The sequence below is a fragment of the Macrobrachium rosenbergii genome, chromosome 41, assembly GCF_040412425.1.
Source record: "Macrobrachium rosenbergii isolate ZJJX-2024 chromosome 41, ASM4041242v1, whole genome shotgun sequence".
In the NCBI taxonomy this organism is placed as follows: Eukaryota; Metazoa; Arthropoda; class Malacostraca; order Decapoda; family Palaemonidae; genus Macrobrachium; species Macrobrachium rosenbergii.
This window is the reverse complement of record NC_089781.1, coordinates 16,145,381-16,163,724: the sequence shown is the minus strand read 5'-3', so window position 1 is coordinate 16,163,724 and position 18,344 is coordinate 16,145,381. Positions and strand designations below refer to the sequence as shown.

General features: G+C 37.9%; 2 protein-coding genes across 3 annotated transcripts in view; one reads left to right on the top strand and one right to left on the bottom strand.

The window, feature by feature from the left end:
• The window catches only part of LOC136826668 (coiled-coil domain-containing protein 39-like), a 139,394-nt gene that overhangs the window by 13,156 nt on the left and 107,894 nt on the right, over nucleotides 1-18,344 (bottom strand). The window contains exons 1-9 of one of the 2 annotated variants that reach the window (XM_067084025.1): nucleotides 5,152-5,245; nucleotides 4,430-4,656; nucleotides 3,422-3,727; nucleotides 3,087-3,308; nucleotides 2,401-2,592; nucleotides 1,831-2,046; nucleotides 1,291-1,506; nucleotides 873-1,040; nucleotides 467-573 (exon numbers count right to left, since the gene is read on the bottom strand). In XM_067084025.1, the coding sequence (XP_066940126.1) occupies nucleotides 467-573; nucleotides 873-1,040; nucleotides 1,291-1,506; nucleotides 1,831-2,046; nucleotides 2,401-2,592; nucleotides 3,087-3,308; nucleotides 3,422-3,727; nucleotides 4,430-4,636 (1,634 nt within the window). In that variant the 5' untranslated portion in view covers nucleotides 4,637-4,656; nucleotides 5,152-5,245. Of the gene's footprint in view, nucleotides 1-466; nucleotides 574-872; nucleotides 1,041-1,290; nucleotides 1,507-1,830; nucleotides 2,047-2,400; nucleotides 2,593-3,086; nucleotides 3,309-3,421; nucleotides 3,728-4,429; nucleotides 4,657-5,151; nucleotides 5,246-18,344 lie in introns of those variants that run through there. The other variant, XM_067084024.1, reaches the window with a different exon arrangement.
• IFT57 (intraflagellar transport 57) lies at nucleotides 5,494-15,896 on the top strand. The gene is made up of 9 exons (XM_067084026.1): nucleotides 5,494-5,601; nucleotides 7,398-7,568; nucleotides 8,534-8,696; nucleotides 9,100-9,218; nucleotides 10,183-10,354; nucleotides 10,475-10,583; nucleotides 11,900-12,096; nucleotides 13,556-13,700; nucleotides 14,253-15,896. The coding sequence occupies exons 2-9, from the start codon at nucleotides 7,405-7,407 to the stop codon at nucleotides 14,429-14,431; spliced, it is 1,248 nt and encodes a 415-aa protein (XP_066940127.1). The 5' UTR covers nucleotides 5,494-5,601; nucleotides 7,398-7,404; the 3' UTR covers nucleotides 14,432-15,896.

The window sequence follows — 18,344 nt, the reverse complement described above, 5'->3', positions numbered from 1 at the left end:
AAAAAAGGTCAGGAGGATATAGGGTCAAATAAGGTCAATTAGGAATGAATTCGACTGATTCTAAAATGTGGATGGTTAAGGGAACTTATTCACGTAAATTTAAAGAATGCTGAGTATGTATATAATTACCTTCAAAGAATGCTGCCATGCACATATTTACCTTCAAAGAATGCTGCACATTAAATTTGTATAGTTACCTTTAAAGAATGATGCGCAAGCGTATAAATAGCTTTAAAGAACGCTCTGCATGTGTATATTTACCTTTAGAGAATCCTGCGCATGTGTATAGTTACTTTTAAAGAATGCTGTGAATGCACACAATTACCTTTAAAGAATACTGCGCACGCGTATACGAGTATTCACCTATAAAAGAATGTTGCGCATGCATACAATTACCTTTAAAGGATGTTGCGCCTGCATATATAATCATCTTTAAAGAATGCTGCGCATGCGTATAACTAATTACCTTTGCGCACTGTCACTGCTCATTTTAATGGTCGCTATCTCGCTCTCAGTTTTAGTCGCTTCTCTCTCTAAGGTGGCGACGTTCGTCTGTTCGCGCGTTCTCGAGTTCTGAAGGATAAAAAAATATAAAACTCTCTCTCTCTCTCTCTTAAGAAAGCAATTGTAGAACTCGAGTACTGTATCGTCTCTCTCTCTCTCTCTCTCTCTCCCAATAGAGAGCAGTTGCAGAAATCAAGCATCACTTCAGCTCTCTTGCTCTCTCTCTCTCTCTCTCTCTCAAGAAAGCTGTTGCAGGAATCAAGTATTGCTTAGTGATTCTCTCTCTCTCTCTCTCTCTCTCTCTCTCTCTCTCTCTCTCTCTCTCTCTCTCTCTCTCATATTTTCCCATTTTCTATATCAAGACTCACCTTCAGAAATATCAGCTGTTTCGACAGGAGCTTGATGGTTGTGGAGGTCTCCTGGAGTCTAAGCTGTAGGAATTCCAGCATCTTCTGCTGCTCGACATCGACGGCGTTGTTGTTGCCGTCGTGCGTGAGGTCGTGGAGCCTACGTCTGAGCTGCTGAAGGTGGCCTTCCTGCAGAAAGAAAATAGATCAACAAGTTACACAGACGTGAATCCAAGGCAGAATATGCTTACTCTCAGAACTCGATGCCACTTAAGAGGGCAGAATAAGCCTAATCTCAGAACTCGATTTCCCTTACAGGGCAGAGTAGGCCTACTCTCAGAACTCGATGGTGTTTACAGGGCAGCATAGGCCTACTCTCAGAACTCGATGGCACTTACAGGACAGAATAGGCCTACTCTCAGAACTCGATGGCTCTTACCTGGTCGTGGATGACCTCCCTCTGCTTGAAGGCTCTGACATCCAGCTCCTTCATGTGGTTCAAGTCCCGGTTCTTCGCGGCGACCAGGGCGGTGATCTCGCCCTTCAGAAGGGCCTCTTGCTCCTTCCACCTACCGACGGCCTGCAGGTGGTGCTGCTCGGCTTCCATGACCCTCTCCTTCTGCTTGATCAGGCCTCTGACCAGGGCTTCGCCGTCCTGTCGGGGGTGAAATGGCGTTATTTCCTACTGGATAGGCTACTTGAGCTAAAGACCTTTATGCACATCACAAAACTTTCCTGAAAAATCTAACAGGTTTGCCAATTAAGAGAACAAATAGACCAATAATTACTTTTAAATGACTGGCTTTATTAAATTTAGGCTGTGTAAAGTAAAAGGCTAAAAGGCAGGTGCAGCTAGGGGCCGAATGGACGCTGTAAGCACTGATGTTCCCCTACAGGGCCACCGATTATTGTCTAGAAGACTAGTTTCTTTCAGTTACACAAAAACCACTTGACAACAATTCTTTCTTGTCAACCTGACCTTTAACATGACCTGAAGTGAGTTGATATTGTCCTCCACTGAGCAGACCAATTCTGTGTTCAGAGTTAACTTGTGTTCTGCCCTACTGCACTGTTGTTCCATGCTGGCCACCAGAGCTTCCTTCTCCTCCCTGTAGGAACACTTCTCCAAGAACTGGGTCTGCTGGTTTTCTATGTCCTTGTTCAGCTTGGTGAAGGCGTTCTGCAAGGCCCACAGCTGCAGGAATGGAAAAGGAAAATATTATGATTCAGTCAGTTAAGTCTGAATTGTTCAGCCCTGAGAGCACAGGAGATCTTTACTAAGAGAAATGATCGTTTTGTGTGAAGTCTGTTCATTGCTGATGTGGAAATTCTGTGGCTTGTAGTGTTATCAGCTTATATTTATGTTTCAGTTTCCGATATTTTAATTGAGTGGAGAACAACATTCAGTTGTAAGAAACTGACTAACTTATATTTCTATAAATACGTGTATGCGTATATATTTCAACAAAGAGGAAAACGTAAAGATTCATGAGGAAAATTGTTAAAAAAAAGGCAAGCACTGGTAAAGAACACTAAACATTAGGCCTACCTGAGACTGTATTTGCTCTTTCGTCTCAACGACAGCCTTATATTGCGTATTGAGCCAGACTTCCTCTTCTTCAACCTTCTGCAAGGCAGTCAGGACTTCCAAACGCGAGGTGTCGATCTGTTTAAAGATTTCGTTCTCCTGTTCCACCTCTTTGACGAGCATTCCGATCTTCTGCTGAGTTGCCAGGGAATCCTACAGGACAAGACACAGAGATTCTAGTCCTGCTTGACAGAGTTTGTTGACATGCTAGGTCCTTTGGCCGTAAACTAGTATAGGCCTATTTGATAACAGTTCTTGAATTAACATTTGATAAGATTGAAATGCTGTAGAATAATTATTGTGCCTTGATACAGTATGGTGCCACAGTGTTTTAGCAGTATTAGACAATATTTAAGTGAAAAGTGAAAGGGAAATTGAGAGTGAAAAGGTTTGAAAAGTGTGACAGGAGGGAAACCTCGCAGTTGCACTGAGACAAGCGTTAGGAGAGGGTTGAGGAAAGTAAGATGGAGGGAGGAGAATATGAACGGAGGTACAGTCAAAGGAATGACATGGGTTGCAGCTAGGGGCAAAAGGGACGCTGCAAAGAACCTTAACTAATGCCTACACTGCACCGCGTGAGGCGCACCGACAGGGCTAAACCCCTGTGGGGGGACCCAAATGAAACGAAAAGGAAAACGTAACTTTACCTCAATAAACTGCGTCTGGCTCTTAGCTGCTTGGTAGATGTGGTCGAGCGTTGCTTCCCACTGGGCCAGCAAGTGGTCCCTCTGGGACGCTGCTTGCAAGAAAGCTGTGCCCAGCTGCTCAAGCACTGTGCGAGCAGCACTCGCCTCGCTCTGCCTTTGGCCCAACTCTGCTTCAGCCGCTGCTACTTTCCCGCTGGTGCGTTCCAGTTCGACGCTGAGTTCCTGAAAATGTTCGGAAAAGCCTTTTTGGGTGTCTTGCTGTGTAATTTAGAGACTGAGCACTGACTGCCTCAAATATTTCAGCTGTAAAAGGTCATTAAAAGCATCAACAACACCTTAATCTTTGAAGCATCCTCCGCAGAATACTGCAGGAGGAGCAGGTTGTCGTTGTCAGCCTCGGCCAAGTGGTCGAGCAGCTCCTTCAGCAAGCTAGAGTCGCCTACGACCGTCTTCTGCATGTCCTCGAACTCCCTCTGCCGTTGCGTCAGACGCGACTGCAGGAGTTCGGAGGTCTCTTGCACGTTGGCGAGTTCGCTGTGCTTGAGGCGGCACTGACGAAGGATTCCCTCGCTCTCGCTAGAGGCTGCCCTCTCGCTCTTGCTCTCGGATTCGATGTCCTTGCGTAGCGTCGTCACTAGACCCTGCGTATGTTGGTAGGGCATTATCAGATCGTTAGGGGTCAGTTGCTATGATAGCAATGATTAAAACGTAAGCAAGACATGCAAAATTATCACATATATCGAGTTAAGACCAAGGCAATTCAGAGTAATCGTCCATTAGGAATTGTGGGTCTTTCCCGTGAAATGTACCAGTCAAAACAAACTAATATCATAATAACATTAAACACCTAAAATCCTTCAAAACACACGTACACACACACACTCACTCACACACACACACACACACACACACTCGTACACAGGTACAGACAGGCACACATACACACAGTTCTTAATATGAAGACGAGAGGAAGACTGCTAGAACGAATCAGAATGGACGAGCTAATGAAGTTCTAATTTCACTTTTATGAGGTTCATATCTCATACAGCTACTGCATATTTGTTTGAAAAAGAAGAAGGCAATTGAATTGTAAATTTAGGCAAAGCAAAAGGAAATGTTTGTTGTTGAAAATGACGATAAAAACTCTACGACAGTGATGAAACTTAACCAGTGAGTCAGTGGAGTGAATAAAGTTATAAGATTTTATATACTTAATAAAAATTGCATTAAAATACACTCTACCAAAAGTGAGGAAAAACGCTCACGAAAACGACTCATACCGCAGCTGAAACTTACTCTTGTTATTTAGAACGTAACAGAAAATACAAATCATGATGGCATACCTGTAAATTATCCAGCATCTGAGACATGTCATCGACGTAATGCGTATTCCTCTTGTGGATGACATACTCGCTGTTATGGACTTCCTGCATCGTCGCAACTTCTTGACGTAATTGTTCGACATCTTCTGCCAAACCCCGATTGACCTCATCGAGCAGCAAGAGACCCATCCCTGGGTTGGCTAACGCCTTGTCAAGCGCAGCCTCCATCTTGCCACTCTTTGTTTTACCTGTTGAGGAGTTGGATAGGACTGATACATAAATTGAGATAATAGAATAGTATGAATTACCAAGTAAAAATGGCTGTTAGTCTTTCAATCAATATCAAGTTTATTTTCCATGAATATAACGTTACGTAGGTAAATGGATGACAAGGTATACAATTTCACAGGCGTATAGTGAGCATGGAAATACAGTATAAACCAGGGTATTTTTCTATAAAAGACCATACTAACTGCAAAGGAAAACGCCCTCATCTGTAAACAGAGAGAAGGCGTGTTACACGTCATGTCTCTGTACTTACAGATTTTCAATGTAGGATGTATAATGTATATTTAGTCATGTTTTATCTACCGCTTTATAACTGATGTATCAACCCAGCACACAACAGACATAATATTGTCGTATTCCCATGTATATATTTTCAGACAAATTACTATGGTACTTCTTATCACGATAACATTATATATATAACTCTTAATCTTTTAAAGATCACGGTTACTGACCTCCTGTAATAAATCTTTCAACGCTTTTGACACTCCTAGGCAAACCACCAGCTGTCAAATTATCTGAAGAAGCACATGTCACAAACAATCCGTTGTCATGGCAACCGTGTGCAAACAAAACATTCCTCCGTGACTTGAAGCTATCAAACATATTTATCCTACGGTTTAATTGACATACTCAGATCATTGTGTATTACATACAGGTAAATGAAGGATGTTTTTGTAGAATATATGAAATTTGTATATTATTTTTATTATATTTCAAATGTATGTCATTATTTGTATATTTAAAAGACATAAATAAAAGTAATAGCTTGCCAAAATATCTATTGATGATGTTTTGTAGCAAAAATATTCTTCGCTTTCTTAGTCGTCGAGTGAAATTTTTCAAATAAATCAAATAGGACTCCAGAATTCCTGTCATACGAACACCAAATATTTATTTAACCCGTAAGTAAATGTAATACTGAAAACCATATATAATTTTTACTTCATCCTTATGCCAGGGCCAAGGGTAACGGTACCCTAAATTTCTGTGGTACCCATAATGGGTAAATGGATCTTTAAAAAGTAGGCATTAGGATCTAGCCAATTTTGCACCCATTTAAGCCAGGCTAGAAACTTAATTGGTATTGTATGATAGATTATTTCTCCCCAGATACGTAACTAAGCCCTGTTGGCTATTATTCTGACTGGTTTGGGGCAGTAGCCTATGCAGAGTCGGGAGACAAGGGTAAGCTTTGGTAATTTCGCCTCCTAGCGAAAACTTCCTTAGAATAAAAGTTACTCTGTGTGCTCTAAACCACCAGAAACTTAGTTATTCAGTGTTACAAGGGGGGTCCAGGGGGTGAAGCCCCTCCAGCGAGGTCAGGGCATTGCATCCTAAGTCAGGTTGAGAATGTAAGGTCTGGGTCTGGTTAGGTCAGGACATGGCATTTTAGGTTGGGTTAGGTTTGGCCTATTTTCATGGTTGGATTTCTCACACCTACCTGTCTCCCCTACTCTGCATCCACTCCGGGTATTATGTGATAGATTGATTTTTCCCCGAATACGTAAGCGAACCCTTATATTTTTCTGACCGGTCTGGTCGAGAACCCATATGTATTAGTGAATTTATGAATTATGTTTTATTTAATAAACCCTGTAGGGAGCTAGTGCCGTCAGAGCATCTCATGCGGTGCACCGTAGGCATTACAGCATTTAAGGTTCTTTGCAGCATCCCTTCAGCCCTTAGTTGTAACCCCTTTCATTCCTTTACTATACCGCCATTCATATACCTTTACTTTCGTCTTACTTTTACCCCTCTCCTAATAATTGTTTCATTGTATAACTACAAAGTTTTTCTCCTGTTACACCTTTCAGACATTTTTACTCTGTTTCTCTTTCAGCACTGAATGACCTCATGGGTCTCAGCACGTAGCCTTTAGCCTAAATTTTATTTTCCAGATCCAAAAACAATGAGTGTAAGAAATGGCGCTGTTGTGATTGCTTGAGTTTCACAACTTGAGCCTGTAGAGGTAGCCAAAGTATGACTACATAGTCTACGGGAAATTTGAAAATTCATGGATACATTTTACATCTACTCGTAAATATCGCACTTTTAAATAAATTTCACCTCACTACTTATTATAGTAAGCCTATTACCAGTTTTTGTGGGCCACTAAATAGTAGTTTAGCCTAGCCTGTAGGTAATGCCTTGTCCTGTAATCGGTAATGTCAGCATAGCCTGGGTACTTTTATTGACTCTTCATTGGAAAGAAAGGCATACAGAAATTGGTTATTTTGTAGCTAAATATTAAGTAATATAGCTTATGGCAGATGAATTTGGTGACCCACAGTTACTTTTTTCCAAGGGTAGGCAAGCAGTGTAGGTCAAAATTGAACTTGTAGCCAAGTTTAAAGGTCAGATTTACCTAGGTTAGTCTAGTTTGTGTGTTGAGCTAAAAATCAAAATAATAAGGTTAAGGGACAGGACAGTTCTTAGTTTTAAGCACTTATACTTGGGCTGTTGATCACTTTGACACGTTAGCAGGGAGATGGAGTCAGCTCTTCCTAAAGGAAAAGGAGAAAGTTTGGTTGGTATTCCAAGCTTAGGTCATAGAATTCTGGTAACAGAGTAGTAAGAGACATTGCCAAGATGTAATGAAAAGGAAAATATAGTAAAATATACAAATAAACTGGTAATATAGTTTTATACTGTCTTGATTTCTTGTACCTGTGTTTATTAAACAAAACTCAACTCTCAGGTGAGCCATGACTACTCGGCGAGGGCCAGAAGAAGAGGCAGAAGAACTGGATGGCGGTCCAGGACTGGCTTATATGCCATTTGTTGTCATGGATGATCTTCTAGACAAACTCAAACTACTAAACTATGACAAAGACTTTCTTATTGAATTGAAGATGAAACCATTAAGCAGGTAAAGTAGACTATTCCGATTCTAAAACAGTTTAGCGAAACATTGTATCTTCTTATGAATGCTAGTGAGTGATTTGACCTGAACCATTGAGGCAAATACTATACTGTGTTCAGTATTTTGTAGACCATGATTTAATGTACTGTTGGACCTCTCCATCTGATTTGTTATCTAATTTATGGACATAAGGAAAAAAATAACCCATGTTAAGAAAAGAAATTTTTAAAGTTTGAAACATGAACCCACTTGTCAGAGTGAGATGCCAGTATTGAAAGACTATTTTTAAATATACTAATGGTGAGCCTTTCTTGGAGTGACAGGATTTAACTGATCTTTTAAAAATAAAACAGGCTTGCAGCATACATAAGGGATACATTTAAAACTACACAATTAAGACACCATTATTTTGTACAGCATTTTTAATATTTTCATGCTGGCTACATGGTAAATTATCCTGGCTAGCTATGTCTTTATTTAGTCTTCCAGACTGAATTCTTTGAAGTCCATTTGTGTATGTTACATTTGGATTTTTTACCCTCTGTAATAGAAGGGAGGCATATGTATAAAAAATCCCCATGGGGGGGTAGTGCCATCGATGCCCCTCACGTGCAGTGCACTGTAGGCATTGCTTAAGGTTCTTTGCAGTGTCCCTTCAGCCCATAGTTGCAACCCCTTTCATTCCTTTTACTGTACCTCCATTCATATTCTTTCTTCCATCTTACCTTCCACCCTCTTCCAACAATTGTTTCATAGTGCAACCGCGGGGTTTTCCTCCTGTTAACCTCTGTAACCTTTTACTCTCAATTTTCCTTTCAGCGCTGAATGACTTCATAGGTCCCAGCCCTTGGCCTAAACTGTATATTCAGTTCTTTGTATAGAAATAAGATGTACGTATGTAATTTGTAAGAGCACATTATCACCAGGATTGCAGGTTTCTTTCTGTTCAGTAACTGTGTCCTTTTTTCCAGGCATTATTTTGCTATTGCTACAAATCCAGGAGAACAGTTTTTCCTCTTCACTTCATTAGCTGCATGGCTCATTCGCAAGTCAGGCAGGAACATGGAAGCCCCCCAGGAATATGATGATCCAAATTCAACTATATCTAGCATCCTTGATCACCTGAGACAGTTGGTGAGCACAGTAGACACACAAGTGTGGAAGAGCCAATCAGGCAGAAATGATTATGGATAAAGTAAATGTTTGTATTCTTTAAGGTACTCACAATGTTTGCTTTTAAATGAGAATATGATCAAGTTTTCTTAAGGATTTTTCATTTTAATGTACAGTATTATCCCTTAAACATTAATAACATTTACCAGTATCTTTTAGTGTTTAATTTATTTTCTTTAGGATCAGATTTTCAGAACTGCTTTGGTATAACTTAGTTCCATACTTCAGTACTTGTTGCAGTTTGTTCAATTTTTATTTTCGTAAATTATTCTACCAAAAGTGGTTCATTTCCCTAGAAAATAATAAAGCACATTTTTAGTTTCTTATTTCTAACTGGTCAGTAAACAGGTTATGTCGTTTCCAGGGTGTTGCTGTAGATTTCCCACCGAGTAGACTGAAAACTGGATGCGGTGAACACGCCATTTTTGTTCTGGATCGTCTTGCTGACTTTGCACTCAAGGCGTCAATGTTTGCCTGGAGAAAGTAAGTTAATTTACCAGGAAAATTTGAATTGAACTTTGGTAATTTTTGGGAGAATATCCTCATATTTATGCAAGCCCTTATTTTCCATATTATTTAAGCTACGTCACTTGAGCTGCCAATCATGGACCAAGATATTTACATAGCAAGACTTCAAGAAACAAGTTTAGGATGAATCTCTGGGGGTTCTGTAGTATGATCTGTATGGTGTACAAAGGAATGATTGTAACCAGTGATGCACTTTAGACCTCTCAGCAGGTTACTCCACCCTTTAGGGTGGAGACTGTAAAATTGGCAAAGACTTGGTATGCAAGATTACAAAAAAGGTTCTTTTCGAAAGAGTTTATAATAATGATAATGTTTTCAAGTCTTAAATGTTTCTTAGAAGGTAAACGACTGTATGAGGATCCCAGTCTGCTGCTTATAGATGTGAATTACCATTCCAAACTGAACTGACTACCAAATCATTACTGTGGTAGTGAAGATAGTTAAATCTTGAGGTATATGATGAATGAGCTGATTCTTCACAGGAATTCTCAAGAAAACTGGCACTCCAAGTAAAATGGTGATATACAGACACCACCCTCCCTATGAACATTCAACTTACAAACATTCAGATACAAACAAACTGGGTCGCATTTTAAAACCATGTTCAGAGCGCTTCCCTATACCACCCATAAGTTCAAATTTTGTTTTGCACACCTGTTCTGTACAGTACATACAGTATTGTATGTACAGTGTATTGTGTTTAAGGATGAAAAAACTTAGAGTACTGTATTGATTTGATATCATACTGTACTTAAATAGGCATGAAGAGTTCAATAACCAGCTTACAGACAATTCAGCATACAAATGGCCGTTTGGATCATAACTTGTTTGCAAGTAGGGTGGTGTGTGTATACTTTAGGAAACCTAAAGTCTTCGTAGAACTGAATTTCCTGGTTTCTGATGCTCTGAATCATTTCAGACCTGCGTACCCTGCCGAAGATACTGGTGGTGATGATGGAGATGTTGAGGATGAGGCTGAACTCACTTTAGATAAAGTAGAAGAGGAGATGATGGCTGACTATGATGATGACGATGATGAGGAAGAAGAAAATATCTTGCATCTTGACGATCTCAAAGATTTGACCAAAAGTGTATGAACATTTTGTTTTGCCTATACTGTAATGATTTTAATTGAAGAGCTCTGCATTAAAAAATGATTGTATTATAAACAATACAACTAGATCATCATCTCTTTTTCATTTTACATCCAGCAAGGGGACGCATGGCCTGATGAAATCTTACATTCCAACACAACCTCTGAAGAGTGGAGACTTGAATTGGAAAGGGTTCTTCCTCAGTTGAAAGTTACTATTAGGTCAGGTATGTCAGCAGTTTTGTTGTAAAAGTAGATTGACCTTATCACTCAAAGAGGCATGTATGCAGTATTCATGAGTAGTTGAAATAATTACTGTATAATTGCTATAACTTCATCAGTTCCAGTGGTATGACCCATTCCACATTTAGATATTGGAAAAAACATGAAGTAGATATTGGAAAAAATGAGCTTACCATTTACCCATGAACAAGAGTTGTTGCCAAAAAAAATGTAGAGACTTTTCACTAAGCCTGTGTCCTTTCTCCCAACCTGAAAATACCTATCTCTTAATCCCTTTCCCCTCACAATGAGAAATTTAAATTGAATCCCTGCATTCACTGAGGAGACTCGGTAATCACTGAAGTGACCTGCATGAGACCTTTGTGTATGTGATGTGACCAGTAGTCTTATGTGCCACAGTCTAGTCTACAAAATGCCAGATTTGGGTGAACTGACAAATACAAAGAACAGTATGTCTTTGGTAGATATACAGCCCATACTAGGCTACAACAAATATGGAAACAGTGTCAACACCAAATGGTTTACGTTATCCTGTGCACAAAGACTGGTGAATGATGTTATGAACTGTGCTGTCACTTGGAATGAACATGTCAGCTCAGGAACTGCTTATATAAATTATATATTTATCACATATCCAATTCATAGATTTATATATAAACAGGTAATGCTTACTTAGTAAATTAAAATTAAAAATAAAAGTTACCAGCACACCCTGAAAAGGTGTAGTACACAAAATCCAAGAGAATAATACTACACAGTACTATGATAATCACCTACAAAAAGGCTAACTGACATGAAGTATTTATGAATGTGTATGTCAAAAAATGTGAATAAAATCGCATAATTAAAGTTCAGAATTTAATGCTCATTGCGGATGCTATGGTACATCATTGTGTGTGCCTCTTTTATCCATTCAGTGGGGTTTCTGGGACTAAGTGCCTGTGTCATAGAACTGACCACCCTCTCTTGCAGAAAATAATTTACTCAAATTCCCATTTTCAAATTTGCACAGAAACATGAAGTTGCCTTCAAGTTGAATCTGATAAAAAAAAAATTGATGGTTTGCATTCAGATATAGAGGTTAGTAAATTGTTACCAATTATACTTACGGTTTGTGAGCAGAGCAGCTTGTTATCCAGTTCCATACAAGTCAAAAGGTTCATAGATTTTAGGCTAAATTACATATATTGTAATTTTAATTCCGTTTTTATGTGAATATTCAAATACTTTTCTCAGCTTAGTAGATGAATGGATTTACGGTAGTTCACGACTTTAATTCTTAAGCTTTGTATTTTTTCAGATAACCGTGACTGGCGATCCCATATCGAGCAGATGAACGAGCACAGAGGAAAAATCAATGAAACATTAACTTTTACGCAGAAGCAACTGGATAGCCTTCACACAGAAATCAGCCGCAGCTTAGAGAAAATACATTCAAGAGAAAAATACCTAAATGGCCAACTAGACCCATTGTTACAGGAATACAGGAATTTACAGGTACAACTGGAAGAGCTTCCTCATCATTATTCCTGTCTGTTGGAATTAGTGAGGGGGGATTTGTAGCTTGGAGAGTGTAGAATAGAATAGAATACAGAATTTAGGCCAAAGGCCAAGCACTGGGACCTATAAAGTCATTCAGCACTGAAACAGAATTTGACACTTAAAAGGCTTGAAAGGTGTAACAGGAGGAAAACCCCACAGTTACACTATGAATCAGTTGTCAGGAGAGGGTGGAAAGTAAGACTGAAGAAAGCGAATACGAATAGAGGCACAGCAAAAGGAATGAAAGGGGTTGCAGCTAAGTGCTGAAAGGACGCTGCAAAGAACCCTAAGTAATGCTTACAGTGCACCGCATAAGGTTTACTGACAGCACACTACCCCCCTATGGGGCTTGGAAGTGTAGGTTTAGAAATTCTGTTAGATGACTTGGGATGAAGCTGTGTAGGGAGTTAGGAGGAGATCATTACTGCGTAGTAAAGACCTTGACAATATACTCCCCAGTAAACAGCTGGTAACGCAGCCAAAGTTAGCATGAAAGGTTCCTTATTGATATGATGGACAATGTACAGTGGGAAGGGGGAAGGAGACTTTTGTTTGAGGAACCAAACTTTCATTCACTAATATCCATTCATGGAAACGAAATTTGAATTACATACGTGGTGTCTAGGAGCGCATCCATTAAATAAAAATTCAGTTATCAAGGTCATGGCTATTAAGCAAATGGTTTCTATGCATACAGCTGGATGCTTAGATTTTCATTTAACAGTGTTTTGTTTCATTAAATGCTGAATATTTACCGAGTTTATAAAGTTTGTATTTCATTATTATTGTACATATAATTTCATACGCATCTCATCTTGTTGAATAATTTATGAAATTGAGGATTCTTATATGACATTCAGTGCACAAGCATATGTTACTTACCACTAAATGAGAGGCTTTTATTTATTATGTTAGTGACTCATTCAAGCTGTTCATGGCAACTTAGAGGTACACTTTGTAAAAGTATATTTTTTTGAGCTGCAAAATAGTAAGTGTTTAACCCCATAGGGGGATAGTGACGTCAGTCCACCTTATGCGGTGCACTGTAGGCTTTACTTAAGGTTCTTTGCAGCATGCCTTTGGCCTCTAGCTGCAACCCCTTTTGTTCCTTTTACTATACCACCTTTCATATTCTCTTTCTTCCATCTTGCTTTCCACCCTCTCCTAACAATTGATTCATGGTGCAACAGTGAGGTTTTCCTCCTGTTACACCTTTCAAACCTTCTTACTGTCAATTTCCATTCCAGCACTGAATGACCTCATTGGTCCCAGTGCTTGGCCTTTGGCCTAAATTCTATATTCAATTCAATCATTGGTCCCAGTGCTTGGTCTTTGGCATAAATTCTATATTCAATTCAATTCAATTCAATTCAGTAAGTATTTAAATGTTTTATAAATTTTTTCTCTATCGCAGAACTTAGCTGCAGAAAGCCGTGAACAGTACCGACAAGTATCTGGGAGCTTAGTCGAGAAGTCTCACGAACTGGCTCAAATTTCGGATGAGCTTGACCGCGTCAAACATGAGATGGAAGAAAGGGGATCTAGCATGACTGATGGCAGTGAGTAGGACTTTTTTTTTCCTGGCTTGTTTGCTCTGAGTTTTACAAGGTATAAAGTATTTAAAAGGCTCATGAGAAAACCCTGTCTCCTGAGAAAATCATTACAGTACATATTTATATGTAAGGAATTGCAGTCATTATTATGGTCATGTGCACTGGTAAAGCCAAAATTTGATAAATGCATTTGTAAACTCCTTTTTCTTTTGCATGTCTATCCTAACTGTAATATAAATTTATTTTTAACTTTTATGATATAGATTAACATATTTACTTTGGTAAGGTTTTTATCAACCCTTTTATTAGAAGTATATTATTTTGGTGTGATCTTGGGACATTGTTATGTATTTTACTCCCAAACCTATTGGTTACAGAATTGATTTCCATAGTGGAAATAGTCTCTTATGCTGAGGTTCTACAGTGGTTATAAGTGTTCGTCACATGTATATCGGATTTATACTTCATTGATGTGCAGTGATATGTACTAACTTAGTTAATTTTCTTAACAGCTTCACTGTGTAGTGGTACGTACTAACTAAGTTCATTTCTTTCCAGCACCATTGGTGAACATCCGCAAAGGCCTCACACGAGTTAAGCAGGAAATCACGGCAATGGACGTGAGGATAGGTGTCGTGGAGCAGAAACTCTTGCAAGCGAAACTGAAGGACAAAACAAATATGCAGAGAGATATGAATGCCCCTGTTTACAATAACATGGACATGGGTCTATTTTAAATTGATTTTTTCTTCCTTTATAGATTTGGCAGGTGTGATGAGTTATGTGTACAAAGAATAATAATGACTGTTATTCCAATTAGGTTGATTTGAGAGAACTATTTTTGTGGTGTGAGACTGTGTCATCGAGAATCACAAAGAGAATGCTACTGAGTACTTGGGATTTTCTTCAAGAGTGTTTATGAATAGGCAGACTGTTTTTTCATAATGTGATTTTCCTTGAACATAAGCAGTTTTCTTGAAGAAGAAGTTGTTGTTGTTTATAAATGATTGTTGAATGCCTACCCAGACTGTGTATATTGTAATACCAGAATGAAAGGAACTGTACTAAGATTTTTTTATTAACTCTGCTCTGCCTTACTTTGATTTAAAGTTAACTTAGAATTTTTGTGTGATTCATGCATTTATTGAGGTATTTTAAACTTCTCTGCATTGTTACTATATATATAATACAAAAACACATAATATGTTTCATCCCTCAGAAAATGTTTAGTGTAATTGCACCAGGCCTTGTCTTGTTTATATTAATTTCTGCATTTAAAATTATTTCTAGCATGTATTGGTCATGGGATTATGTCATGGTATTTTCAAATTTTCGTTGAGGAATTTTATTTTTTAGACATTATCATGTCAGTTATTCAATTAAACATACTTTATGCTTTTGTAAAATTAGTTAACTTTTCAAGGAAATACAGTATTTGAAATAGTTCCTGTGTTTATTCTAGGTAATCTCATTTCTTTTCTGTATATTTTATGAGATGTCAGCACTGTTGTTATAATTTATCCTTTCATTTGTTTGATAAAAATTCAGTAATTGTATGGTGACTGCAGCCTAGTGTATACAATAGAAAAGGCATCTTGACAGGTGATCATAATACAAGGGCCCATTTTAATGCTTACTAAAGCATGCGTTCAGAAAAACTGACAAGACTGCTCGGTACTGTGTTGGTCATGTACCCATATTTTTAAATTATTCATATCACAGTTCCTGGTGGTTTTCATCCACTCTTGTAAACCTTTTATGGTTTATATAGGTACAGTGTGTTGAATTTTTATATTCATATGGTACTCAGTGACATAAATACATTACTCTTTATTACTAAAGGATTTGGCTTTAATATCAAAATTTTCAGCCATCCGCTATCAAATAATTTCCGTCCAGTTTAAGAGGTGCCCAGCAATGCTGTATTTTACATCAGTAAGACTTCACATAAGGATTAGAACCCAGTGCCTTTATTTCCCACAGAAAACAAAATACTTGAGGACAGATTAAAATTACTGTGACAATAAAAGCATCTGTATAATATTTTATGTATGTTACTGTGCAGTACATGTAATATGTTCATCTAATGAAATGTTCCTATTTATTTTGCTGGTATATTCATGTTTTGTATTTCTGTATATATATTTTCTTTATCTCTTTTATTTATTTATCCAAATAAATTGTACAGTATATAATCTTGTAGTTGCTATACTTTTAATTTCCTTTAATATCCTGCATTGTTGTTCTATTCCCTTTATTATCATGCAATGTTGTTGTATTAAGTGTACAGTACTTCATTAAAGTACAGTGAAAGGAATGAAAGGTGTTGCAGCTAGGGACTGAAGGGATGCTGCAAAGAACCTCAAGTAATGCCTACAGTGTACCGAATGAGCTGCACTCACAGCAATATCATGCTACTGTGATTCGTCTATTATGATTTGTCTTCATGCAAATCTTGATGGCATATTTAGCTAACGTAAGGTTGAAACGACACAAAATGATCTTATTTTCGTTACCACAGAATAAAGCGATAAAATTTGTTGTGATCAAGGTAATCAGAGAGGGATCTAATAGCAATATATAGACCTACGATGGAAGAAAAAAATGCAGAAACTAAAAGAAAGAGCCAACGGCCAAACCACGTTGAAAGCACAGCTTCTCGTCCTGAAGGTAGCGATCGCTGCATCACTCCAAAGATGGAATGTTATAGGAATCAGTGAGCTTTCTAAAGCCTTGCTGTGGAGGAAATGGAAAAAAATCGTCTGACTGAGCAATAAAGGGCTAACAAAACAAACAATTTGAGACCCAGCCTATCGTATATCACATCGTCTTATAACAGGGCTAAGAGTATCCTTCATTTCAACGGAGCACTGACAAATATTTTGATGAATGCCACATTCTCAGACTTCAAAGAGTTTTTTTTTTTTTTTTTTTTTGGAGAGTCAAGTAGGGGTTCTCTAGACCTACAGGCTAAGATGGTGTCTTCATATGATCATAGTCTTATTTCTGAGGTAACATTTGACCTATCTAAATATCATTCATGTTAAACAGCCAGAGACAGAAGCTTCATAAATGCTCTCAGTTTACTTCATAGATATTTGGATTGAAATGATAAATATAAAATGATGTAAATGGTCTACTTGAATAAAAAGCATGTTATCTCGTCAAGACTTAACTTTTTTTTTTATTTCATAAGCTTACTATGTTTTGGTTTGACTCTCATTAATCCAACCTTTTATATAGACTCAAGGTCGTTGAACTTGGGTCACCGCTATGAAGCCAGGTCATTACGCAAATAAAAAAATGTAATTTGTTGCCTCAGTAGTTAAAGACTTTTCACTGATTTATTCTGATACAGTCTGAAAATTAATTATGATCTTGAAAAAATAAATATACTGTATTACATCACAGTTGTACTATAGTAATTGTTTTACTAAAGTAAAGGTCTGTATGGCTTTATAACGGAAAGAATCTCTTTCTCTGAAGTTCAAAACTAAAAGCATTATCTCTCTCTCTCTCTCTCTCTCTCTCTCTCTCTCTCTCTCTCTCTCTCTCTCTCTATATCTCTATCTATATATATATATATATATATATATATATATATATATATATAATTATATCCACACACACATTTTACATTTCACTCTAAATATTCTCAATTCTAGTGGGAACAAATGCGAGTATTCTCCATGTAACTGAATACTACTCAAAGAATGATTAAATAGGGCTGTGGAGTAGTTCGTAACTCTCGTTAGAGTTTGTTTAAAAATCATCTTGTTCTTCAAATTAACGCACCAAGATAGACCCAAGATTTTTATCTCATGAAGGAAAATTATGAGATCAAACCCTGATCCGGGCTAATACATTAATACCAACACATACCCTGGTATCTGAGAGTAATTACTGTTAAGACCTATTTAAAAAAAAAAATCACGTGACTTCACATCTCGGTGAACGTATGTTAGTGTTCCTTGCGTGGATTGACTAGGCTTAATGTTCAACATTCTTGAAAAAAACATTCTTTATTTCAGCGGCCTGGGAGTCAGTGACCGCAGGAGATGCTATTCTTTGTTTAATCAGGAATGAAACAAAGAATAGCATCACTCAAGCTCTGAAGTGAGTCATCACTTTCTCTGGCGCCGCTCTGCTTAGTGGCTGTTTGTACGCCGGATGTTGGGCTTCACCACAAACTAGATCTGGAGATTATTTCTCTAGATATGATTCGGTCTAGAGATTGTTTCTCTAGATACGATTCGGTCTAGAGATCGTTTATCTTGATACGAATCAGTCTAGAGATTGCTTCTCTAGATACGATTCGGTCTAATTTCTAGATACGATTCGGTCTATGATTAATTCTCTAGATACGATTCGGTCTAGAGATTATTTCTCTAGATACCATTCGGTCTAGAAATTATTTCTCAAGATACGATTCGGTCTAGAGATTATTTCTCTAGATACGCATAGGTCTAAAGATTGTTTCTCCAGATACGAATAGGTCTAGAGATTGTTTCTCTAGATACGAATAGGTTTATAGTTTCAGATCCTAGATACGAATAGGTATAGAGACAATTTTTCTAGATACCAATGAGTCTAGACATTAATATTCTAGTTACGGATCTAGAGATTAAATCTCTAGATACAAACGGGTCT